At 40.8% G+C, this 26,557-nt stretch overlaps 1 protein-coding gene across 3 annotated transcripts in view; it reads right to left on the reverse strand.

The window, feature by feature from the left end:
- Positions 1-26,557, reverse strand: part of SH3GL3 (SH3 domain containing GRB2 like 3, endophilin A3) — a 44,717-nt gene that overhangs the window by 1,607 nt on the left and 16,553 nt on the right. Inside the window, exons 1-9 of one of the 3 annotated variants that reach the window (XM_052671555.1) lie at positions 26,337-26,413; positions 24,987-25,089; positions 12,537-12,605; positions 12,018-12,090; positions 10,361-10,504; positions 9,365-9,498; positions 7,833-7,991; positions 4,880-4,983; positions 3,522-3,649 (exon numbers count right to left, since the gene is read on the reverse strand). In XM_052671555.1, the coding sequence (XP_052527515.1) occupies positions 3,522-3,649; positions 4,880-4,983; positions 7,833-7,991; positions 9,365-9,498; positions 10,361-10,504; positions 12,018-12,090; positions 12,537-12,605; positions 24,987-25,079 (904 nt within the window). In that variant the 5' untranslated portion in view covers positions 25,080-25,089; positions 26,337-26,413. Of the gene's footprint in view, positions 1-3,521; positions 3,650-4,879; positions 4,984-7,832; positions 7,992-9,364; positions 9,499-10,360; positions 10,505-12,017; positions 12,091-12,536; positions 12,606-17,011; positions 17,173-24,986; positions 25,090-26,336; positions 26,414-26,557 lie in introns of those variants that run through there. The other 2 variants (XM_052671554.1, XM_052671556.1) reach the window with 2 other exon arrangements.

A 26,557-nucleotide genomic window follows, 5' to 3' on the forward strand; every position in this document is an offset into this window, starting at 1 on the left:
ACTGCTGGTATTTTCTAAGAACAGGGATCAGAAGACTTCTAGGAAACACTTATTCTGCTGGTCAGTAATAACATTTGGTGTTAAAATTGGGAAGTGGGAATTAATTTTGTTTGGGGATATGTTCTATCCTTTATAATAAAGGTTCTTTTCTCCTGTTCTAACAATGCAAGAGAGCTGTCAACACAAAGGCCCCCTTCAAGTAAGCCATCCCAGGATACTGCTGAAACAAAGCTGCACTTGCTCTCTGCCTGTGGAAAGCATGGGGTAACAACAAAGTTTCACAAGAGCAAACTGAATTACGGCTTGTCCAATACAATGGTGCAGGCCAAAGCTTGTTTCAAGACATATTTCTGCTGAAATAGTCCATTGACAGAAAAGATGATAAGCCACAGTTTTACAACAAAAATGGACTGACTGCATTCAAAAATAGCTGAGCTATTTCCAGAGTCTCTGCCAAGGTAGAGCTGATACCAACTCACCAGAACTGTCAGCAGCAGAAGGCAGCGCTCGGAATAATTGACAAAGTTCCTCGCCTTCACCAGCTGCTCCGATGGGGCTAATTTATTATTGCAAGTCAGTTCAAATCTGACAGCAAGGTACCCGATAGGAGATGGATCACATTTGGTTCAATTTAAGTTCCAAAGGACTGAAAAGAAGTGTCTGGCAGCCTGGAAAGATTTTAAAATAATGGTCACAGCCAATACGACCGGTTTCACTCCAGGCTGTTGGATCAGTCAGAGTCTTCATTAGAATCAGGCAGCTGCTGCTACTGTATAATCCAATGAGACAAAGCTTCCCTGACAAAAGTAATGGGGGCAGCGCTGCTTGACGATCTGCAACACACTGTTTAACATCACAGAACTGGTGACATGACTGCAGCCTTTTCCCATCTATTAAATACTTGCTCTTCTTCTGTTGCAGAGACTTAAGCTAAAGAAATAACACTTTTTTTTTCCCTGAAGGCAGGTTTTACGTTAACTTGCAGCACCAGGCCCATCTCCTTAATTCTGCCACCGTGGAGATAAATTGTCACATTTCACTGTGTTCAAGGATGACCAATCATAGTACACAGATCACTTAAACCTGGACAGTACAAACGGAAAATACAGCACCAAGCAGGCTGAGCAAGTAGCTGTCTGTGATTTCTGAAGCATCACAGGATAAAACCAGAGCAATGAGTGTTGGTTTTTTTGTTCTTGTCTTTCCAAAAGGAGTTACTCCCATACCTGCACATACTCCTCTTCTACACCAAGATATATGTATTTGGTAGCAATTACACTTTAATCATCAGGAGCTGGAAGCTTACAAAGATAATTAGCCCCAGTCTCCCTCACAGCTGAAGTGTGTAAACATTTAGATGCCTATGTTAAAATCCAGCACATGGCAACCAGACCCAATTAGTTTATACCACAGTCCAACCCGACAAACAAGAAGAATGAAATGCATGATGTAACACAGCATTTAAGAGTTCTAGAGCAGATGATGCTCACAGCCCCAGCTGATTAATGAGGGTAACAATGAATTAGAATAAAAAAATTGGAATAAAAAATTGATTTATTCTCTGTGCTTAATCAAAGTAACTAAATAATTTACAACATTAAAAAGACGTTTCTGTACACATTTGCAGAGCTGGAGTCACAGGTCATTAGTAGTGAGTAATCCCCACGTGTTAGGAATTGCATAAAGGAAAATACCATTTCTGCTCTGAGAAACTAATACTTAACCTAGACAGCTATAGTGAAACACAGGAAAAGTCATTTCAACACTCAGAACTGGATCATGGTAGTTGTGAATGTGTCACACCTTACTTTTAACTGTTCAGTTGATATTTGTGAGCTCACTGAATGCTAAGATACTGCTACCTTCAACGATAGCAGCAGGGAAATTAAAGGTCAACATCTTAGTAGAGCCAATGTGTAAACAGGGGAAGTTGGATGTGTTGGATGAAGCTTTCTAAGCAGAAGAAGAGGATGATTATGATGCTATCCCTCCATCATACGGAGATCTTACAACATTGTGCAGAGTTGTCCTTCGAGCCACCTGGTTCACATTTATAAATCACAGACCACAAATCAAATCAAATCTGTTTCACAGTGTTAAGCAGCAAGAGGAAGGCTCTCCATTTACAAGCAGGGTACATTCACCCCACTATAACTCCACAGAAATTCATGTGGACAACAGAAAGAAAGAAGATAAATAATGATTTCAGGAGGCAAACAGAATCCACAGCTTTATAATCTAATGGAGGAAAAAAAAACTACTGAGTCTAAATCTTTCTAATACTAAGTGAGATTAATTTAAATCTTTATACTATTAACAACACTAATTGCAGCAACTGAAACTATATTTTTCCCATACTTCCTCTTTCTCTCTTTTATGACTATGTTTTCTTTTCTGTTCTGAGAGTACTGACTGAGCCAAGCAGTAAGTGAAAGCCCATCATTAAAAGCAAGCAGCTGCTGCTGTAGTGTATGAATGGAATCGACAAATGGAACTGGCTCACTCCTTTCCCACCTTAGTGATCAGTGGCCGTTCATTTTTCAGTTCTTTCAGTAAATTTTAGCTCATAAAAACTGCCTTTTTTTTTTTTAAAGTAAGCAAGGTGGCAGCATCCTTGATCTGTCACCACTCACCACAGGCATAAGGGAGATAGGGCAAAAAAATTTATTCATGTGGAAATGTGGAAAAGTTGCTTCAGTGAGTAGTGGTAACCATGCTCATTATTACAACTTTCACACACAACTTTCATGGGCTTTCAATAGTTATTCCCATTTTTTCTTCATTTTTTTTTTCTCTCCCCTTCCTCGATAGAACCAGGCTCTGACCACAAGAAGGAACCCTACTACCACAGCAAGGGATATCTAACAATCAAGGAATCACAGATTAGCTTGGGGGAGAAGAGATCACTGAGTTCCAACCCCTGCCACAGCCTGGTTCCCACCCACTAGATCCCTTTAATCCAGGCCTGCATCCAACCTGGCCTTGAACATCTCCAGTAATTCAGCTAAAAAAACGCACACATTTCCGTGCATATTTCAGGGGAATGAAAGGACATTAAAGTAAATTATGTTAACAAAATTAGTTAGGCCAAAGTTAGTCTCCCTGAATTCTACATGGCTAATAGTCAAGATCCTGAGCTGATCACTTACACAGAGAGTGTTGAGAGAAATTAGCAGCTGGAGACTTTCCAGACAGTGATCTAACACACCCAATTAGGCATCTGTCTTTTCAAGAAACAAAATGCTTTCTGCAAATGATTCTCTCTCTTCTTACCCTTCGTGGCAACACAAAGAACCTAAAAAGAACCAACAGAGTGCCACACCTCAAATTCAGATGGTAAAAGATGGAAAGAGGAACCCTGGCTTCACAATTTCATTTCCAAACCTGGGGAACAAACTGGAGTCAAATACCTGGATACAGATACGCTATGAATCCATCATTAGCGTGATACAAGCAGTGCAACAAGCAACAATCTGGTACAAAAAGCCACCAAAATGTGAAGTCTGTGGCCACAGGCTTACCTGATGACTTTATAGAAGAGCTATAAGCAATCCCATTGTGCTGCTGATTATCACCAGTTTCCAGAGTTGTAGTTATTACAGGTTTGGGCTTAAATTCACGTTTAGGCCGACTAGATGCTACATTTATTCTGGAACACAGAGAAGAGTGGCAAGAGATTCACTCAAACAAATACAGTTTCCACCCAGATTCAGTACTTTTGTATTTGAAGGGTAAGGAAAAACCTTTCTGCTGTGGACTTTGGACTTGTATTAGATTTTTTGGAGGAAGGTGTGAGGAAATGTTATTCACTAAACGGTGCTCAGTTCTAATGCACATGAGTTTCAGCAAGGCCCTATTTTATTTAATGCTATGATCCTGCTGACAGAGGTAAAAAAGCTTAACAGCCTGAGTCTGAGAAGTGCTGAGCATCCACAGCTGCCACTGAGTTCAGCAGAAGTTCCAGGAATGAGCTGTCTGGAAAGCTCAGCTGTAAATGACATATGCAGAAGCCCAGCCAGGACAGAGGCCCAGTGAATGCATCTCACATGGTGCATTTTCATTAGAGAAAAAAAAAAAAGGGGGAAATAATCATTCGAACAGCAAATCTGCCACAGCACCTCTTGCTACATGTGCATGTGGCCCTACTGAGACCACCCCATTACAATGGCCCTTCAGCTGGAATGTTGCAGGGTATACAGGTACTGCTACTCCCATATGGTACTCACATCCATCACTTCAGTTCTGTTCTCAGGAAAGTCTCAAAGAAGTTACGTGACTCTGACTGTACTACTAGTCCATGCTATAGCAGTGCTCAAGTCATTAAGGTCTCCTGTTCCCTGTTGCTTTTCTGAGTGACGTACAACAAATTAATGACAGCACCTTTCTTCCTATTAGTGTGACACAAAATATCTGGCTTTTCACAAGTTCATTACATCACAACTGTATTCCTCGCCAACTGGCACGTTCTTTATTTTGCTGCAGAGTTTTGTTATGCCCATAATCTCAGTGAAAACAGACCAACTGCCCAGCAAAGACTCCAAAACAATGTTCAGAAAGTATGCAAGTTTAAAAAAAAAATCTACAAACAACCGGAGGCTGTCCTACTTAACTGCTGCAGATGTGAGGGGGAGAGTCTGCACACTCTCAAAGCTTGCTGGAGAGACCCCATGGCACATTAAAGGCTCACGGTCCACAGTACATTGCCAGGTTGTAACGTTTTAAAAACAACGAAGCCCAGCAGGGCACAAGAGCACAGCAAGCGTGCATCTGTTGTGCTACAAGATCTGCTGCTACCAGATCTGCTGCTTCTGTGACTTTTCATATTCAAGAACCTGAACTACAAAAGAGACTCAAAGTTTTCTTACGCGTTCAGTCTTACCGGTTTTGCAGCTTGCTCTGCAGATCCTCCAATATTTCTGTAGATTGTTTGTGGTAATCTAGTGCTGCTTCTACAAACACAGCCAACTGGCTAACTTGCTCTACCTGAAAGACAGAGAGCAAACAGTTTTTAAGAGCCTGCAGTACCTTCAGCTGAAAGACAAACAAACATCATTCAAAACAGATTTGGTATCTCAAAAGACCGTGATACCATGTGGGACTACTGAAAAAGAGCATATGTGATTTTATCAAAGGAACTGCCAGTTGGAACCTGAACAAAACTGAGGTGTAACTTCTAGTTCACTAACTCAGGGCTGGGTCCTTAAGTCATTTCCTTTCACAGTGCACAAATCCTTTTTGCTTTCAACTTCCAAGCCAGCTGTCTGTCAACACCCAAGGCTGAAAGAGTTGCAGTGCACAACCCCTTAGCAGGTGAGAGAGGAGCCTTCCTGATCAGCAATGCTGGGACAAGTTACACTGGGACAACTCTTGTGACTCAGACCCATTAGTGCTTATTAGCCATGTTTATGAAGTACAGTTCTGAAATCATCTGGACTTACCTCACTAGATGGCAGCATTTTATATGTAAACCGATAAATGAAACATGATTTATCTGCTATTATCCAAACCTACTTGAAGAAGTATCAGCAAGTCATTCAAGTGTATGAATGCTAAGGAAGGATGTGGAAGAGAAAAAACAAAGAAGGTAATAACCTCATTCCTCTTCCCCGGTGCAAACTGAAAAGTTTAAGATGTACTACCAGGGAACAACAGCAAATATTTATTTGTTCTCCTTTTTTGCACTTTTCCTTTAAGACGAGGAGGAGGACAGAGCCCAAAAGTCTGATATGTTCCCATTCCACCATGTCTTCACATGCTGGATCACAAGAAGGTGTCTGTGAAAGCTTTCTGTTAAAGTTTTATGGACCCATGGCAATTTTAAGCTCTACTTTTTCTGCTTTTACTCAGTTAAAAACATTATTAGAAATTCTGCTGGGACTCCTAGAGAGCCAAACATCATCACACAGCATACAGAAATCAAATGCAGAACCAAATTAACAGCTGATACAAGTCCATCAAAATCAAGACAGTAATGTAAACCAGCTGAGGATAACACACAATGTGCCTGGGGTTTGCATGGGGTGGTTGGAGAAAATAGACAGACAAGGACTGTCAAGACAAGATGAGTGAGAGCTGGGAGGAGTATGGGGACTGGGAGAAAAAAGAGTGACTGGGAAAGAGCCAGAGAGACTTGTGGGACTAAAAGGCGTTTAGCTTGAGGAGCCTGAGACTGAATGAGTGGGAAAGGCAGGAAGATGGATCCGATAAGAAATGCATGCAAAGTGTCGGTGTGGGAGGTCTGGAACCAGCAGTGCAAAAAAAAAAATAAATAGAGAGAGAGCAAGATGTGTGAATCAGGACTGTGTTTGGGTGAGGCACCTGGCAAGGTGTCTGAGAACCAGAGCATTGAGAACAGAGAATGCAGGGAAACAGAAAGAAAGGGAGACACTTTGGGAACATGGAAGGACAGTTAGGAAGTGACTGCAATCAGAGTCTCTGCAAACCAATGAGAAAGACTGTGGTTAAGAAGGCTGGAATGAGAAGTTTGAGGGTGGGAGGCAGATGGGGTCAGCATGGAACATCAGAAGGAAAGAGCGCAGTTTTCTTGAAAGATAAGCAAAAGAAAGTGAGGATGGAACAAGACCTCACAGGGACACCCAGTTCAACTCGCTCCGAAGGCAGATTCATTCACGCTGGTAAGTCATTCCTGATCAGTTCTCTTGTGGCTCAGATAATTCACTATAAATCCATGCGCTGCTTCATCTTTTTGGTTTGGCTTTGGCTAATGATAAACACCTGAAACACTTCTCAGCTGCTTATGCAAAGAATTATAAGACACACTGGCAACTTGGTAGAGCCTACAGTGGGACACCAGGAATAGTGCACTGAAATTATTTATAGAGGATGATTAATTTTTGCTGCCTTCATATCATTTGTGCTGGTAAAATGGCAAGACAGTTTTTGACTTACACACGGCTGTAGCAAACGCAGCCCACTCACAACAGCTTGGGAGCCACGGGTTAGTTTATAGCTGGCTGATATGCAGTTAGACAGAGAGGTTGCTTGCATTGAAATGATTTTACTTAACAGCTCCTCCTTTTTGCTTTTGTCCTTCGTATTTCAGCCAAAATATATATATTTCTATATATATATCTACATCTATATTTGTATCTGATGGAGACTTATTAGAAGAAAAGGATATCCTGTATTCTGCCTACAGATAATAAAATGGCCTCTAAAAGCATCTACCCAGCTTATTCTCACCCAGTTCCATCATTAACACAGGAAGAGAGCACACTGCTATTTTCTGTATGTGCACTGAAGAGAGGGATTATCCTAAAGACCACAGCTGTTAATTATTTAGACATAATTTCATCGTGGACTTGGAATCTGAGCCAAAGTTCAAGTACCTGAGCACAACCCACATAAACTTTATGCAGTAATTTTTAGAACCAAAACGTAGTTGTAATTTGTGGAGTCCAAATCACCCAGATCCTTCAGATCAGCAACAAATTTTTCTGTATAAGTGAGCCGCTCCTGAAAATCAGTGCAGGTTACAAATCTCTTGCTCCCAGTTTAAGCAGCAGCTCTGTGACTGTGTTAGTCCCCATTCTTCCTCCCACTCATCTCCCTGCATTCTGTTTGCAGACAGTTCACTGCTCATAGATAATAAAGACACATGAAACCTCTGTGTCAGCCTTGTCCGACCTGCTGAATTCTTGAGTTCTCCCATGTGCTGCTGTGCACAAAGTTCCTCTCCAAGACAAGGAGAAAGGCACATTCTCTGCCTTCAGTCCTTGCCTTCTATAAAGGATGAGACAAGCTTCATCCAAACGCACATGCATTTCCCATCTGGATATACCGCTGTAAACAAAAACGAAGGACAGACTTACATCATTTTCTAAGAAATTGAACATGCTTCTTTCAGCTAGTTCCTTTGACTCCTCAAATTTTTCTACAGCTTGTTTAACTTCTTCATCTGGTATCTTTCCAAGACGTTTCTTTTTATAATCATAATCCAAACGCCGTCCTTCCAGTTTCTTCAAATGATGCTAAATAAGACAGAACATTTAGAAGAAGGTTCAAATGAGACTGGCCAATACAAACTCATTGTGATTTAAGGAAGTCTCAGCTATGGACGTGATTACAGACATATGCAGAACCAAAAGAAACAGCAGGCTCAGAGATTACCAGCCCAACCCTTTGATCTAAGGCAGCATCAGGTATGTCCAGGACTGCCTACATGAATACAATTTTAATTTGTATATACTTTAAAAAACCAGCCATCTGCTAAGGCTCAGGAAACTGGCTACCTTGATTTGCTAAACTTAGATTTGGAATGGACTTTACTAAAATGTACATCATCTCAGATTGGATCCTGCTTCTAATTTAGAACATCTGAATGTGCCACCCCCTGCCTCCCCTGTTCTATACTTAATTCAATTTTACCTCTTGTATTATATGCAATATGACAGCTAACAGTTAAAGCGTTATTTTCTCTTCTCATTCCCTAGGCAGTACTCCAACACATCTTATATTCCTACTGTCTTCGTTAGGTGTCAACTTGACACTTCTATCTGACATCACTATGCAAGCTTTCTGTTGCCAAAAACCATGGGACTGACAGTCTTACAGAATGGACTGAGTGTGAGAGTAAAAAACTCATTAAAGCTAACATCAAACAATTCCTTTCTATCAGTTCAGAAGAACTACAGCTGAAAACAGTTACATGTCATAAGAGACAGCTACAGGCATCAAGGCACAGTTACTGCCTTTTGCTATGCTTTTCACTTCCATTTACGTGTTAACAAATAAACCAACTTTTATTTCTGCATTTCATCAGGGTTTCAACTTGCTTATTACCAAAGCCTATTGGAATCAACAGACTTAGATGAGATTGCCTGCTTTCTTTTGAATTGTCATTTTGTAAACAAAACCTCACTTTAAAGGTTAAAAATATGTTCCTCACCACCCTATATTTTTTCCCATAGTGGGATATGGCACCCAGCAATTGATGGCACTTTTCAGATCATTCTGTGATTGCTCTGAACAGCCTTCTTCAACAATCATATTCAGCCTTTATAATAAACAGCTATAGGTGACAGAGGCAGCAAGACAGAATAATCGAAGTAAATCGCAGCCTACTCACGTGTTCAAATCAATTAATAACAAGTGTTGGTTGAAACAAAACAGTAGAAAAGGAATATATTTTTCTTCACTACTGAATGCATAGGCAACATAACAAACTGGTAAAAAACAGCCAGACATTGATTGTAAGCAGATTTCACCACTACTTTGCTAGAGAAATAAGCTTAAATGTAATGACATTTATTTACCTTTAGGCGTCCAAAAAAACCTCCCAGAGAACTGGAGCCTGATTGACTCTGATTATTGGTAAATGAAGCTTTACTCTGCATAAACTTACCCCAATCTCTTTTAAATCTTTGTCCTGCAGTAACTGTAGGGGATCAATGAAATTTTGTTTGACATTAATATCAAGCGAGTCCTTCACCTCTGCCATTTGCTTCATGCTTTCACCAGCATCCAGCAGCGCAAGGCCTATGGTAAACAATGTGCTACTTATATCTCAGTATACACGAAACAACAAATGCATCTTATAACAAAACTCAAGTGGGCACCTTTGCACTTGCTGTAGCCCTTGAAAAGTGAAAAATAATGCACTTGCTTTTCTCCTACATAAAATTAGTACTGGAAAATTCTGCTCCAAAGCATACCCTGTGTTCCTCTCCCCATCTCCCTTAAGCCCTTCAAAAAAAAAACAAACAAAACCCACATCTTATAATACACTTCTTTTAAGGAGGTATATTTGCGTCTGCTGTAGGCCTTTGGAAAGTAATTGCCTTTCCCTCTCCCTCCTCCACCTCATCAAGAAAATCTTTACTTCCCAGATACCATAGAACTGCCTGGGTTGAAAAGAACCTCAAAGATCATCCAGTTTCAACCCCCCTGCTCTGTGCAGGTTGCCAACCACCAGATCAGGCTGCCCAGAGCCACATCCAGCCTGGCCTTGAATGCCTGCAGGGATGGGGCATCTGCAACCTCCTTGGGAAACCTGTTCCAGTGCATCACCACCCTCTGTGTGAAAAACTTCCTCCTAATATCTAACCTAATACATTGCATATATAGAATGCTCTAAATTATTCTTTGGCAAATTAGAAACAAAATATTTATCTTAATAATATCAACTATGAAACAGAATTAGTTACAGATAGAAATCACCTGCAACAGTGGTGGACAAATACACAGACGCATTAGGTATTATTATATCAATCATTCCCTAATCACTGTACTTAGCTTGCTCTCTTACCTGGATTAGCTATTTACACAGGTTATATCAATGACTAATATTCTGTGAAGAACTTTATACGGAAATATTCTCAAAGGAGGTGCACAAACTCACCAAACATAGAATCATCGCCAAGCTCTCTGCCATACCGTATCATGCAGTCTCCTAGGAGTCCTTCTGTCTGAGGATAGCCTGTAGTTTTAACTTGTCCTCTTATCTTTGACATAGTGTTCAGCATTCCCAGCTTGGCTCTGTATGCTAAAAAGGACATGAACATGAAAAAGAACAAGAGTTATAGAAACAGTTTTTATATTAATATATTTAAAGCAATAAATCATTTAACAAGCAGTCTCACAAAGCAAGTCACTGAACTGGTTTGTATAGACCCATAAACCTTTTGCTGTCATATTTTTCATATTCAAAAGCTGAAGTAAGATTCCATTCAGCAGTGAGGGTCATATGAAATTGCTTTATTCTCAGCTGGATGGGCAACATTTCTCCAGACCGATACACAGGGGCAATGTTTCCTGCCTTTTTGGATATTCACCAATATTCACATTCCCCTGGCTATTTCTGTTTGTGAAGTCTATTAAAAACACCACAAAAAGAAAACACAGAATGGGTTCATAAAAGTACAGCCAACTCCAACTTCATGCTCCGGCTTATGAGGACTTTGTAGGACTTCTTTCCCCCACTGTTTTAATGGTTCCAATACTCCAGACTGATTTTTTTATTCTTGCAGAAAGGACAGATGCATGCAAATTACTTTATTTTGGGGCTGCTCATATCACGACAAAACCATGTGGTTATTCTTGGAATGTTTTCCAGTCTACTCCTATTATCAACTCAACAGCTACTTCAACATAGTAATAGCCAAGAGTAGGACAATTCCTAAGAAATGTGAGCATGGATGCTCACTAGCTGCATCTTGAATACCCCAGCTGGGCCTTGCTGAAGTGCTGAATACTCTCATCATGTTGTAAGTACAACCCGCTAGTTGCTTCTCCTGTAGACATTAGCAACATATTGAATTTCTCTGGTGATGTGCATCTTGTAAGGTACCCAAAACAAACATCTATCTCTTAAATCACCACATTCAGCAGAGTAAACACGAATTCAGTCAGACAGTTCTCAAAAAAAGAAAAAAGAAAGCTCTTCCAACTGATAGTTTGGACAGTAATTCCAACTCTTAACAGATAATCTTTGTGATCAACAGTAAATGTAGATGTGTTGTCTTTCTCAAACCAAAATTTTAGAAACCTGTTAACTGACTACCAGAAATCCACTCAGACCTTGCAGTGTCCAGAAAAAGCAAAGCTTCACTCAGACACTGGGCAGGAATGTAACAGCCCTGTTCCCCATAGCTACATAACCTGCAGTACCCCTGATGTCAGCAGTGCATGAGTTAAATTCAATGGCATTCTCTTCACTTCAGGGATCCACATCCCACTGCAGGAAATGCAGCACAAATAGGAACGCCAGTAGTGCTGTGTTTCCATGCCAGACCATCCAATACATGTCACACACACACAGCCTACACGTGCTCAGTAAGCCCCACACAGTGTGCATTCCTAGCTGAACACATCCCGGGATGCATGAATACTTTCTAGTTTCACTGTACAGTACAGTTCTTTGTACACATAGGTGAGGTACTCTGGGACATCCAGAAGCCTCACAGTAATAATCCAATCAGCTTTTATCCACTTAGGATGAAATCTGGAGTAACAAGATAATTTTCAGCAAAATTTGACCCCTACTGTTAGTGCAGTACCTGGATTTGGCTGAAGATATTCTGTGGATTTCGACAGAAGCTCTGCCACAGCTTTGTTTGTAACATCAATTTTCTGAAAAAGATAAGTAACATAGTTAGTAAAAGTTTGATTAAATACCCTATTCTAGCTGCTTATGAAAATATATAAAGCAAATCTGCTTGTGACAAGATTGCACCAAAAATACATGAATTGGCAATTAGCACTCCGAAGGAGCAAACGTTTCTATTAAAACAGGGGGAGCTACTTATCTTTCAGGCTCATCAGTCCTGAACACTGCTTATGCATTCCAGACTGTGTTTTCCTGCCAGCCCAACAGTTGTTACTATGACTGTTTCTCTCACCAGGTGAAAAAGATCAAACATAGCCTAGCTCACAGTCTTGGGGTCAGGGCCATTTAAATCAGGAGTTTACACTGTCTTCCCATTTATGTTTTTAAGCGCTATAAAAATCTTTTATGTGCATTGTTTCCCTTTTTCTGCAATAGCAGAATGTTGAAAAACACATGTTGTTTTCCTTACCCTTTCCATCTCTTGAAATTCTTCATCTAATTTCGTTCCTTCTGCTCCACTTATCTTCTCACTGAACAGCTGTAAAAAGAAAAGTTGAACAACAAAAAATTGTTGTTTTTTTTTTTTATTTTATTTTTTAGATAATAAACATCTGTGAGAGTCACAAGAATTCACCTCAGGTTAGAAAACAATGCAGCAACCATTTGTAACAACTGTGCAAGAGAAGCCTTCCTCGTGGAAACAAAACACTGATTTCAATAGAAATAGAGAGGCTTGGTATGAATTTACAAAAATTTCACTGAAGTGATGCTGCTAAACAAAAAATGACTTTCGTGCTTCACAGCTTGTACCCTAAAGCCACAGCCAACACAGCATATTTCAGACTCTGTGACCAGAGTGTGAGAGTAACCCTTCGGGGCACATTTTTCCAGCTCTACCTCTAAGAGCATTCGGGTCCTGTATGCCATTAAGTGTAGGGGTAAAGTCCCATTCCTCCTGATGGGAATAACACGCTGTGCAGTTCTGTGGATGGAACAGACTTGTGAAAACTGCTGCACTGTGATCACTTGTGTGACTGAGCATGTTTATGATACTGAAAATAAAAATGCCACACATCCTTCAGAAACTCCGAGCATTAGTTTGAAATAGAGGATTTCAATAAACCTTCTTTAGACAGCTATAACATTATCCAACTTTGTACGAAAAGCTCCAGGCCATCAGACAGCAGCCCTAGGTCATGGCTGGGAATCAACACTCAAGCAGCACTCGGCTGTCTGTTTCCTGCAGTGCGGGGCACCTGTAATGCAACAGAATGAAGAAAAACCAGGCAGATCTGTGTGAATCAGCCTTTGAAGCATCATTCCATGATGATACAAGTGGTAGAACACACATTCAACAAGTTTAAATCAGAAATTCCTATTCTGGCAGGAATTATCCTGGTAGACTGTAGTTTTAATGGACTCTTAGCACTGACTGTTCACAGCTGGTTTAAATCTGGGCCTAACTCCTTGACTGAGGCATCACCAAACATGCCCCAGTCACGCGTCTTGCTCATCCTCAGCACCTTCTAAAAGACAATTTATCTCACTGTATTAAAAGGGCCTTGGGGACTTGCACAATGTGAAAATAGGTCATGGATCTTTGCAGCACAGCACTTCTCTTCTGCACGGCAGCCTGCACTGCACAGGTGTGCTGGGAGCGTGCTGCCTGCCCAAAACCCAGTCAGGAGCTGATGAAGCAGAGCTGGAAGCTGACCTTGCACCAGTATCACTGCTACCACACAGCCAAAAATTATACCTGCTTAAGGGAAAGTGTGAGTTCAGAGAGAACCACAGTGCTAATTACTTCTATAGCACTCGTGATTGTTATGCTTAATATGCCAAAGTCTGGAAACTTCAGGAGATTACTTATTTTCCAGAGCCCTGACAGAGCAAACACAAGAGCACACTAAGATGAAGCAACACAGGTAGCAGTGAGTCCTTACAGCCATCACCTTGCTGCTGCAAAGCAGCACCCCGGAGAGGCAACCCGAGGTCACGCGTGGAGGGGACAGTGCCCAGATCTCTGCAGGTGCATCTGAGGATATGGGATCAGATGGAGAGAGGTGCTCTTACAGAAGGTGAAAAGCAGCCCAGCAGAAACTGGGCAACTTCTCAATGCTGTGGCAGTGCATCCCTTTTCTGTGTGATGTAAATTCCTAAAATTATCAGTGCTGTTTTTCACAGCTTCACACGTCTTGTATCTCTCCAGCAGGCACTGAGCAGATCAGTGGTTTTCTTCTGGCTGGGGGCAGCAGGGGAATTATCCTTCTTCAGCTGAAGCTCAGAAATCCGCGTTCAGTACCTTCCCAAAACTATCTCATTGCAAATAATCCATCTGTGTGTTGGCAAAGAGTAAATGCAGTGCTGTAGCACAATTGCTCAACTGTGAAAGAATAATTAATAATAAATTACCGCTCCAAATGACAACAATGAAGCTTTGCATTCTTGGGAAGAACTGGACATTTCAACAAGAAGCACAGTGAAGGGGTAGAAAGTTCACTCGCTACTGGCATTGACAGAGAGCAAACAAACAAACAGAAAAGCCCAACAACTCCATTGAGTCACTGGAAAACCATCGGCTTCCTGTGCTCTTTTGCAGGACTGCAGCCACAGAGCTGAGGTTCCCAGTGGGAGCAAGGCCATGCTGCCAGATGCCATGGCACTGAGCTGCGCTGCCCGCCTCTGCCTTCACCTGCTCACATACTGCCCTGCATGGGTACTGCTGGTTTCTCTTCTGAAGCACTGCAAAACTCCTCTCTGTGTTTGTAACGGAGAGAAAAACTACTTGCAGCAGCCCTGAGTCACTTCTTATGAGAGAATCTTCAGGCTTGTAGAACCTGCAGGAAGCGAGCAGAGCACTTAGTCAGGTCCAGAAGGTCACGGAATAGCTGAGATTTTCTACGCACCAGCTTGCAGAATATCTCGTTCTCCAAATCTACAGTCATAGAATGACTTATGTTGAAAGAGACCTTAAATATCATTGAGCTGCAACCTGCCCAGGGCCCCCACCCAACCTGGCCTTGGGCACCTCCAAGAATAGGGCACCCAGAGCTCTGGGCAGCAGTGACTGGGCCTAGGAGAGGTTAAGTGAGTACCGTTAAGTGAGTACCAAACAGCCTGCTCTGAAAGGAGCTTCCCATGGGAGGCTGCAGCAGAGGCTCCTGGAGGGCCCTCTCAACATACCTGGCTGATTCTAAACCCACGCTTACAGGGAAGTGCAAATACAACTGTCCAGATTGATTCCTTAGAGTCCATAAGCTGTTCTGAGCTTCTGACAGTAAGAATTGTTGTAAAATTCTAATGGCTATCATTAGACTTTACTATCACATCTTATTTTGTATTGGTATCACCAGAACTTGCTTTACTATTCTCAAATTCAGAAACAACAGCTTCTTCTCTGATCGTACTGAATTCAGGAATTGTAAAACTTGTACTACTATTCTTTCAATTAAAAGTCATAGGATAACCAATTATTGAAAATGGATACATAAATGGAGACAGCTGCTGAGCTTTAGTTGTCTGTCTGCTAAGCATCATTTAGTTGCATTGTATCAAGCCTCAAAATGCTTTGAACCTAAGTTGGCATGCTTCTACTACAGAGAGGTGTAATTACGAGGGAATACCTATCATTTTTTATGTGACAACTCAAAGGCAAAACTGCAGCTGGCACATAAAGCACACACTTTGCAGGGAAGCACACACTTCTGTATGGGAAGAATCCTGATCTTTACCTCCAGTTTAGGGAACCAGGTGCCATGGTGCTGCACCCCAGGATGGGGACAGAGCCAAAATGCTGGGCCTCTGAAAAACCCACTTCACACTACAGTGGCCACCATTACCTTGCTGCTCCTTTGCTGGGCCTGAAGCTAATGCCTTCCATTGGTCATGCTTCTGGTGAAGCTCACTAGAGTTTCTCTAGGTCAATGTTTGTGCCCAGAAAACAGCTCCACACCTATGAAATGATAAAGATGTCTTCCTCTCAGGTGTTGGTTCTGCTCCCTCCATCACACTCGATTTGCTAAGACTTAGGTACCACAACAGCAAACCACCACGTAACAATCCACTACAAAACTTGTAGGCGCTGTTAAGACAGAAGACCTTTTTGAATTAAGAAACAGTACAGGTTGTACACAAGTGATCCTTGGCTGTAACTTCTTGTGAGAGCCTACTACTCCTTGTAGCAATGAAGAATTGAACAGGATGTTGTATTTGATAATCTAAAAGAGCTTAAGGGCTCTATGTGGAACTTTCTGGGAAGGCAAGTCTGAAGAAAAAAAGGAGTTTGGATAAAAACACCTCAGCTATTATTTCTATTTGAGCTCTGTATCCAACAAAAGGCAAACTGCAGTTCTGTTAGTCTTAGAAACCTGCAAATATCTATTTTCTAAGGCATTTCTATTCCAAATTCTCTGAGAGAACATTTTTTCCATAAACATAATATCCAGATTTTATTCTCACATCTCTTTTTTACTTTAATTTCTTTGAGGTAATGTCATTTTCTTCTCTCTTCTTGTAATGAAGCAAGGGTCTATCACACAAATTGTCTTCAGTTTAAACTGAAGCCCACACCTCAACAAAACTGAATGAAAAAGGTCTCAAGGTCCCATCTAATTTTCACTGCTTTTTATTTGAAGTATGTTAAGATTTATTCCTCTTAACCGCACAAGAATGGTGAACTTTCCATTCTCACAGGGGGTTGTGAAAATGCCCTTCAGAAAAAAAATGCTGTCTTATCCAACGCTTTCTATATTGCATCCACTAAATTTAAACTCTATTCTCTTCTGCATTTCACTAAGGAAGGTTACTGAATGCCAGAAACTGCCAAAAAGACTGAAGACAAACAGAGAGCTGATAAAAATCTCAGAACAATTACCCTATTTCTTATATATCCACTGGGCATTTTGTAACACCAGTTCATACAATTCTTACCAAGCCAATAAATACCTGCACACATGCTCTGACCTTCTTTTCCACTTGTTTTGCCTTTGTTTTGCAACAGATGATTGAACCATCACAGGGCTTTTTTGTTCTTGAACTCCACTTGTTCCAACAGTAGCTGAGTAAGTCCTTAATTAGCCAGCAATTGTCTTGTCCAGTACTGGCAGAGAAATCATCAAAAACCATTTAAGGACCGAATGAAAGGTACTGCATCCTGTTAAAGACCAGAGAGTTTTTCATGACCCTTCACCAAGTAACAGCATTTAATTTGTTCAGAATCAGCTGTTGAAATTATCTGCTGAAACTTTAATGGGATGGAAAATTCCTTTGTTTGTCATAAATATGCACAGTATCAAACCCAGGAGGCAAAACCTACATTTTAAGGCAGAAAAATCTTTTAACAAAAAAGCCAAAGCTATGAAAATACTTTCTCTATAAAAACGGAAATAAGCAATCAATTGGGAAAAGTAGTAGATTCATCCCAAAGTTAATACAGAGAAAGCCAGGAAATATTATAACTATATGGCTGCATTTCCCACAGAAACATTTCACTGGGCCAAAGTGCACAAATACATCAAGGCATATCTTCAAATACAGCTAAATTCTACATTCCTGTACAGTTAACACATAATAGCTACGCTTCTCTTAATAAATCATTAAAACTTTCAGTTCTTGCCCCGGAGCCACATAATTGTTTTTTTGGTGTTAAGCTGTTACAGAAGATTTAATGCAACGTGGCAATACTAATGGCTTTCTGAAGAACCTTATTAAATGATATGCCTATCATAAACAATGGCAAGAGTAAGGTGGCTGGCAGGATTTCTTCTAGCTGAAGTAGAATCTCCTTGCAGTGTTTGCCCTCCCGAGAGGAGAGGGATTGTTTCTTTCCCTTTTCCACAATGCTCATTCAGATTGCAGAACCAAGATGCCAGACTTTCTTCCAGATCAAAAGTACTTTAACTTCAAACATCTGTCATCCTCTGTTTTGTGCTTCCAGGCTCCTCTACAGTGTGATACATATTCGCTGGTTTTCCTCCTTCCCATGGCCCTGAACTGAGAAGCTAAATTAGGATGCACATTTCTAACACAGACCTAAACAAAGAACAAAAGAGACAGTGCTCTTTGCTCCTGGAACAGCAGCGGGGGACGCCAGCGCCAAGCAGGTACGAGAACAACGGCCTCCTCAGATGTCTCAACCTGCACAAGGAATGTCCCAGGAAGGGGCCTGCAGCCGTGCAGACATAACAAACCTGGAGCCACAGAATGTGGAGGATCATCTCCAAATGAAAATGGATACTCTACACCTAAACAAACATTTTCTCAGGCTCTTGGAAAAATACGGCAAGGAAAAAAGATTACAAAAATGTACCTGAGGACATTCCTGTAGCTATACTGACACAGCTCACGCCACCCAAATGCTTTGGAGAAAATCCAACAACCTCTTATTTCAGGGGCTAAGCACTGAACAATGGCAAGAACTCCCTTGTTGCTTCAGCATGCTGTGCTTTCAGAGAAAACAGGAATATTATTGCTCTGGTATACTCAAAAGAAAAGATCTACTCCGCCCCCAAAAATAAATCAGGGATCTTCCACAAAGTGCATGTATTTGTTTTGTAAATACAGAGCACTCTGGCTTACCTCCTGCAAACCAGCTACGCTTGCACTTTAACAGGCACTTATGTGCATTGCAGGACCAAGACCAGAGTGCTCAGTACCTGGCTGTATCAGCTCAAAGGGCAGCACCTTTTCAAGGAATACTTGACGGCTTTTTTTTCTACTAAATTTCAGGCTACACCAGCACTGATTTCTCCAAAGCACTTGGGGAATTAGTCACAATCAATTCTGACAGCAACAGTGAGAAATGTTTTTTGAAAAAAATAACCAAGAAGCTAATGGGGCCCTACTGCTGCTAAATGCAAAGAAGGGAGGGCAGGAAGATGTCCTGAAAATAAAACGCTTCTTATTGCTCTTGTGGCCATGTCAGCATATAAAATTTCTCTGAAATCAATAGCGCTCACACATAGATGTGTAGCAGTGAGGGTAACAGTATGTCTACAATTCTAAAATGTAATACAAGGTTTCTGAATGTGTGAGTTGCTAACACTGATTAAAAATTATAATCATGGTTACAAACATAAAGATTAAAACTACAATATGGCAATATCTACTGCAGAGTATGTTTTCATGGGGGGTTGGACTCGATGATCTCTGGAGGTCCCTTCCAACCCCTACAATTCTGTGATTCTGCTATTCATATGAATGCAGGGAGACAGACAAAAAGGTGTTACATCCAATGGAATGAATCTCTTCTAACTCCCCATCCATCACATACAGCTGCACCAGAGCTTCACAGGAACACATCCATGGCCATAGGAATTCACGTCCCAGCATTTTACCAAACAGCTCTATTCCCAAATGCTCCAAGTAGAAATAGAAATTTTGAGCTAGCACGCGTCTGCAATTGAAGCGAAGCTCATGGCTGTGCTCACAGCCTTGAGGGCATCTGAGCTTCACTTGGGGATTTGTGATGGATCCACCAGCAAATCCTGTCCAGGTAACAAACAAAAATCGAAGTACCAAAGAGGTGTGTAGGTTTTAAACACACACACACACACACACACACACACACACAGGTAAGGCATTTAAAAAATAGAGGTGTGCTATATTTGAGGACTTGCTAAGATACGTTTCATTAAAATATTTCTTAAATTGTATTTTTTTTAAACTGGAGTGTTTATCAATATGAAAAATAAGAACCAGGATCCATTTCATTGAAAGAGCACAGACTTTTGTAGGAATTCTATTTTGTACTGAAAACAAAAAAACAAGGCCCAGATCTCTATAAGGATATCAAAAACCTCCAGGGACTGCTTCCCAAGACAAATGTCGCCTTCTCTAAGAAGAGATCTCTGAAACACCCACGAAGTTCAACAAAAAATAAGAGCTTTTGTAATTATAAGGAACATCATTATCTCACTGATATATACAAACCCTTGATTTTGTTATTTGTAGTTTCTGACAAACAGAACCCACAGGGTTGCAGTAGATTATTTTTAGGAAGACAGATGAACTGAGGTATGAAAGCACAGGAAAGGCAAAAAGGAACAGAAGGGACTTTTGTGTGTGACCCACAGGAAACAGGGATCTGCAGATCTCCTGCAAGTCACCTTTTGCTGTGACATCACTCAGCCATGAACACCTCGCCCCTAACAGGTTCCATGCAGGCCAGTCTTCCACAGCTGGATATGACCCAAAGTGCAGGGAAAGCCCATGCAGCAGGCAGCTGCAGCTGCTACAGACAGCCCTACAGCTGCCAGCAAGAATGGACTCAGTCCATCAGAACTGCCCATACTCTCTTAAAAAAAAAAGATCTCAATTGACAAATGGAATGCAAGGCTGCAGCTGCCATGCTGAGTCAACCAAAGCCACAGGGGCTGAGCTGCAACTGTACAGTTCTGGCAATGGCTCAAAAGTGGCAGCTCAGCTTTATTTAGCAAGGAAGCTCAAATTGTGCAAGCCTTGTATTCTGGGACCAAGAAAGCCCTGGCAAGCACTCGTACCTGCTGAAACTTTTGAGCAATTACATCCTTGCTGATGCAGGAGTTTCAGCAGGTAAGTCGTAGGGATAACCCACAGCATCTCTTTCAGAAAAAAAAAAAAAAAAGAAAGAAAGAAAATTTAAGAGAAAGTTTAATTGACTGATCAATTGCAGGTTCTGCTGTAAAATTAATGGTGCTAGAAACTAGAAACTCATAGCCATGTAATAAGTGTTCTCAATGACTTTAATTCTTTTACATACAGTTCTGTATGCAGCACTTAGTGCTATCTCCCCCCACTTAAAATAAATCCATATGAACAAGAACTGCTGAAGACACCTCAGTATATCTTAAAACGTACTTAATCCAATATTTATATGCTTAGGAAACCATGCTGAAGAAGAAAAATGCACTGAACACAAGAGCATGACATAAATGAGGTTATCGGCTGCAGAGAGCCACCTTTTCTTCAGGAAGGATTTACACAAGTGAAAAAGAAAAAGAAGAAAAGAATGTTGAGAGAGCAACAAGCTGATCAACCAAAAATTTTTGCATAGTTAAAACAAAAGTTTCTTCCACTCAGGAGTGTTACCACAACAGAAGTTTTTCGAAAGAGAAGGGCGTGCTACTTTGATAAAACTATAGAGTGCTTTACATGAACACCTGCTGGTGCTGTGCGGATGAAAGGGCCGTTCCTACCAGTTCCTGGCACCTTTGCCATTCTTTCTGCTATCATGATTGAGATACACGGAATTTTTTTTTTATTCCTGTTCTTTCAAAATAAAAAGGAAACAGATAATAGAAAAGCAGAGGTCTGAACAGACCTGAGAGATTCTGTGGAGGTACTTTGGAAAATCTTCACCTCTGAAGCAAGGTGCAAAAAATGTGGCAATACCTCGTGCTCTAATGAAACAGTTACAGCTGAGAGAGTGATGTGAAGTGATGGGAATTAAACAATTAAGTTAGGGGTAAACACAATACCAGTCGTGGTGCTGAAGTTCATGAAATCAACAGTAACCTCTAATGAAGTATTCTCCGTGACTCCATTTGCTTCTTGCTGTACTTCTAAAAATCAGGCTTTTTCACATCTACTTTCTCTGACAGCTACACTGGGATTTCATCCCATAAGACTCCTGTGCTCTAATTTATTTCTCATATGTAATATTCCATGAAACTCCAGATTGCACATTACAGCCCTAACACTCCTTCAAGTTGTTCTGCAGAAAGCTGAACACCAGAGCTCTGTGCCAGCAAGAGGATTTGAAGTAGGGTCAAGAATGCTGAATGTTTATGTCCTACTTGGTCAATAATTGAAATCCTGTATGCAGCTGACCCTGCGAGTGATCAGGCAGTCTTATAATTAACCTTATTAACAAAACTTAGCTAAAGTATTAGTAAATACAGACTGTGTAATCCAGACTTTTACAAGGATGGCTGTACACTGAGAATTGTGCTTGTTCATAGTTCTGGATTCCAGACTTTCTGCTCTAAGCAAGAACCACATGTCAGCCATTGCTATAGGTTTTGATGTTCAAGGAAAAGTGAGAGGCAAGTTGGTACAGACACAAACAAACATTAAGCTCCTAATATGCCAGGAATTCAGAGGTAGAAATGGAAAGCTAAGTACCTGATTGAATTTGTGGTAAACTGATGCTTTTGGCCACACAGTAAATAGCTAGAATGCCAGCATCAGATCACCATTCTTTCCCTGAAGAATGCCATCTATGTTCTGAATCTATTAAAAGAATAGAACAAAAAATGATAGGAAAGAAAAAATGAGAAAAACAGCAGTTCTGCAATAGCTCAGTAGCTCATCAGACTGGGATGGAATGGTATTTCCTATCAAACTGAGCGTGCTTTTGTACCAAAAGAGCAGAATTAATCAACAGCTCTCACACACATACATGAAACCCAGGAGGCACTTGAGACCCGGATGCTTTTGAAAATCTCACCACGTGCTTATCTAAATCTCAAGGCATTTAAATGCTTCTTAGAAGTCTGGCTCATGAGACTCAGAAGTGCACCCAACTCAGAACACTGCCAAAACATGAGCTCTGTTTAATTTCAGATTCAAATCATAAAGAGCTGACAGTGGCTGAACTAACAACTACTTTATTATTATCACTTAATGCCTTCTTAAACTGTATTTTCTCCTTGCGTTTCTTCTATTAAAACATAGCAGAAGGTTCCCTTGTTTAGAGTCACAAATAATGGCTGCACAGGTGGTGGGTCCTTTTTTTTTTTTTAAGATCTGTGCAGACACAACTTAGCAGAACCAGAAGTCATAGAGGATGTGAAGTAATCATTTTGACAACCTGCAAACATGTTTCCATAAAAGTAAACTACATGTTTGAAAATTACACTCTGGAAGATCCACAACTCACACAGCAGAGCTCAGACGGATGGCTCACAGCTCGTAAGATCTCTGCTAGCTCAAATGAACAGACACGTTTTGCAAAGAATCTGTGATCTGATGGCAGTCCTACCTACAAGAGAGGCATGTGTAACAATACTAAATTATAAGAGCTTCCATTTTCTACACCGCTCTTTTCCTGCAACGGATTCAGGAATTTCTTCTGGGACTTTCCTTCCCCTCCTCCTGTTGTTACCTCTCAAATCCCAGTCATCTGCACTATAAAATTAGCTCAGCTTGGCACTTCTCTTACTTATATCACTACTGCCAGAGTTAGAAGAATAAAGCTTTACAGGAAATTGGCTGAAACTATAACTTTAGAAAGGGTTAAACATTTAGCACTTCACAGTCAATTCATTTGAAATCCTATTTAAAAATTAGCACTTTATATTTTATTTGTGAATCTGTAAGAATTTAGCTCTACTTTAACTAAGGCTTGCTGCAAACTCTCAGCCTGAGGATCCCAGTCTCCAAGTCTTGGCAAGAAGAGGTCCATGGCTGTGCTGACCATCAACTGTGCTGACAGCCAGCACAGTTGATAGAGGAAAATAGGCAAAATAGGAAAATAAGATGAAAGGTGTCCCTGGCAAGAAGGGATGCAAGCAGTCCAGTACATTCCCTAGACAGAACCAGCTAGGTTCCCACAGAGCCCCACTGACAATTAAAAGCTTGCTGAAGCTCCCAGTGCAAGACCAAGTAGACAAACTGGGGAAAAACAAGCAAAACTGGTGTTTGTCTGAACCACCAAGGTTAAATCAATGCCACAAACACAAATTCTAGGGCCAAAACCTGGTCTTTGTTAGAATATCATCATCTTCATGGACTCCTCAAAAACTGAAACAAGAAGCAGAGAAAGGGTGAGCAAGAAAATCACTTTACCACAGTCAACGACTGTGTTACACACAGCTCTGTGCCAGGGGCAGTCAGTCCTGTTAAGGTACTAAACTCCTGTGTCAGGTTTTCCTGGCAGCCCTATTTGCATGCTCTTCTCAGATCACAGTACATAATTGCAGAGCTGTCACATTCCCCCATCTCTTGAGTATTTCTTTTAAGCTTTGCAGATTTTCTCTGAGAAAAATTAAGCAAGCCAAGCACTGATCACTGATAGCTCTGCACATCTTTCTTTCTCCCCATCACCATTTAAATGAGGAGAATTCAAGTCCCCTTTCTATAGTTTTCGTACATTCTTTGTATATTTTAGGGCCAGTAATAACCATATTCACCCCTTACATTCACCTGGTTGCCTTCCAGTTTAGTCTCTCTTTCCCCCAGTACTGTTTTTCCATTTAGTCTGTCCTCCTCCTAGTTGCCTTTCCCCTCTGTATGACTTCTATCTCTTTGCCTCTTCTCGGTTTATTAGAGCTCCCTTTCTATTACGACACACATTTCTCTCTCCATCTGTGGTATTCGTAAGCCTCTGCTCCAACCCCACACAAATCACGTGCACACAAAGAGAAACATAAAAATAGATCTTTCCTATTAATTTTCTTCCACATGTAGCTCTTCAAATAGGTGGCTTCATGAAACAGATTCCAGGATACCGTAGGTTTAGCGTTACAGCCATCTAGAGCCCATTTCCCATAGATGCACAAGCTCAGTTCACACACAAAATATTGACACCGCTGAACCACAGAAATTTCAAAGGAGGCAACTTTTTCTTACATTGAAGTTGGATTGGAATGGGATAAAGAGGCACTGGTGTAAAACATAAAGGCTGATTTTGATCACAGCAAGTTTTTGGTCTTATTACAATCTACTTCTTGTGTCCATCTTATGTAGTGCAAAAATAAAGTTACCAGCATAGCTATGTCCAACTACCTGTCACAGCACTCCAACAACAAACCCTGCTGCGTGATCTGAGGGTTCAGATGTCCGGTAAAAGCAACTCTGCAGTGTGCAAGTCCAGATGTGAAGCCAAGCACTTCATTCCATCTTCAGAGTAAGACTCAAACCAAGCTTAAATAAACAACACTGGTTTTCCTCCTTGTAGACAAATGGGGAAAGCCAGCTTACAGCTTATATTCCTCATTACCTTCCAAAACCAGCTGGAGATCAGAGCCACTGCAGCAAGATTTGTTTTTCCTTCTTCTAGTTGGTTCCATTTCATTCTGGGATACGCGTGCATTCACAACGAACTGAAACCAAACCAAGTAGTGCTGAGCTACACAGTCTCCAAGCAAAACACATCATTCACTGTTTCCAAATTTACTTTAAAGTTACTTTTTTCTGCACATTCACCTCACAACATATTGCTACTGCAAACGCAGTACAGTTTCCTGTGTCACAGCCAGAAGCACAGTGATACGGGGCAGAAAGAGAAGTGCTTTGCTGCTTCTTATGCTGTCAGTATTACAGTTCCTAATATTTTCACAGTGTGTCTTGTTTGGGACAGCAGGGTCCCCATTCATTTCTTTCTTAAAAATATGACCAAGGCTTATCAGACAGGTGCCTTTGTACCTTTCAAACTACCACACATCCTACAGCCAACATCCATATAAAATATTGCTTAGTATATAATCCTTGACATACTCTGTAACTGCAGATAAGATGAGTTCCTATGTATGAAGTCTGTTTCTACAGACCGTTGGTTTGTATTTGCACAGGCATACACAAGTGTTGAAAAACAGGTCCATGATACTATAGTGAAAATAGTAATATAATGTTTTATTTCACTATAGTATTGTTTTTATTATAATGGAAGTACATAAATTAGCAAAAGAATTCAAGGAACCTGTACAACATATTTATATAAATATATATAATTTTCTTTTTTTTAATAAAAAGTTCATCTATATATTCAGGTTGGATATTAGGAACAACCTCTTTTCTGAAAGAGCAGTTGGGCACTGCAGTGGACTGCCCAGGGAGGTGGTGGAGTCACCATCTCTAGAGGTGTTTGAGAGCCACGGAGATGTGGCCAGTTCACAATATTGGTGGCAGGTGGATGGTTGGACCTGATGGTCTTAGAGATCTTTTCCAACCCTACTGATTCTACATTTAATGATTTTCCAACTATGATTCTATATTTACGTATATTGACATAAACTCAACTAGAACATAATTCATGGTAAGTATGTAAGGGCATTCTTATGCCAATTAAGCCTGTTTGACTTAGTCAATTCAGGTTTAAACAGCAGAGGAAAAGTAACTTGGTTTTTATACCTAATTCTTTCCCAACCTCAATGCTTCATATAGATTGATAAAGGCTTGCAAATCTGATGGACACACATTTTTGGTAGTGCAGATGTAACTCCATGCCTATTAGACAGGTTAGCAGTGCATGTTCATTCAACAGTTTGTAAACTATTTCCCTAAGTCACCAATTTCCTACTTTGAGATTTAGTCACACAGCAAGAGCCTGCTTTGTGTCTAATAGGGGTACTTTATGAATGAGGCCTTCAGGAATTGCTCCAGATGCATGTGTGTCCCTTCTGGTCTTACCATCAGTATGTATTCATCCTATGAAATTGTTCATAATTAAAATCACGTAAATGATGATAACTCATCCCTCCTTTCCTAAGTGTTCTCTCACCAGCCTTCCCCAGAAGGAGCTGCACGTAATTCTGTACTCTCCAGTACTCTGCTCGAGTTCATACCTATGTT

Source organism: Tympanuchus pallidicinctus, unplaced genomic scaffold (genome assembly GCF_026119805.1).
Source record: "Tympanuchus pallidicinctus isolate F22 unplaced genomic scaffold, pur_lepc_1.0 scaffold12, whole genome shotgun sequence".
In the NCBI taxonomy this organism is placed as follows: Eukaryota; Metazoa; Chordata; class Aves; order Galliformes; family Phasianidae; genus Tympanuchus; species Tympanuchus pallidicinctus.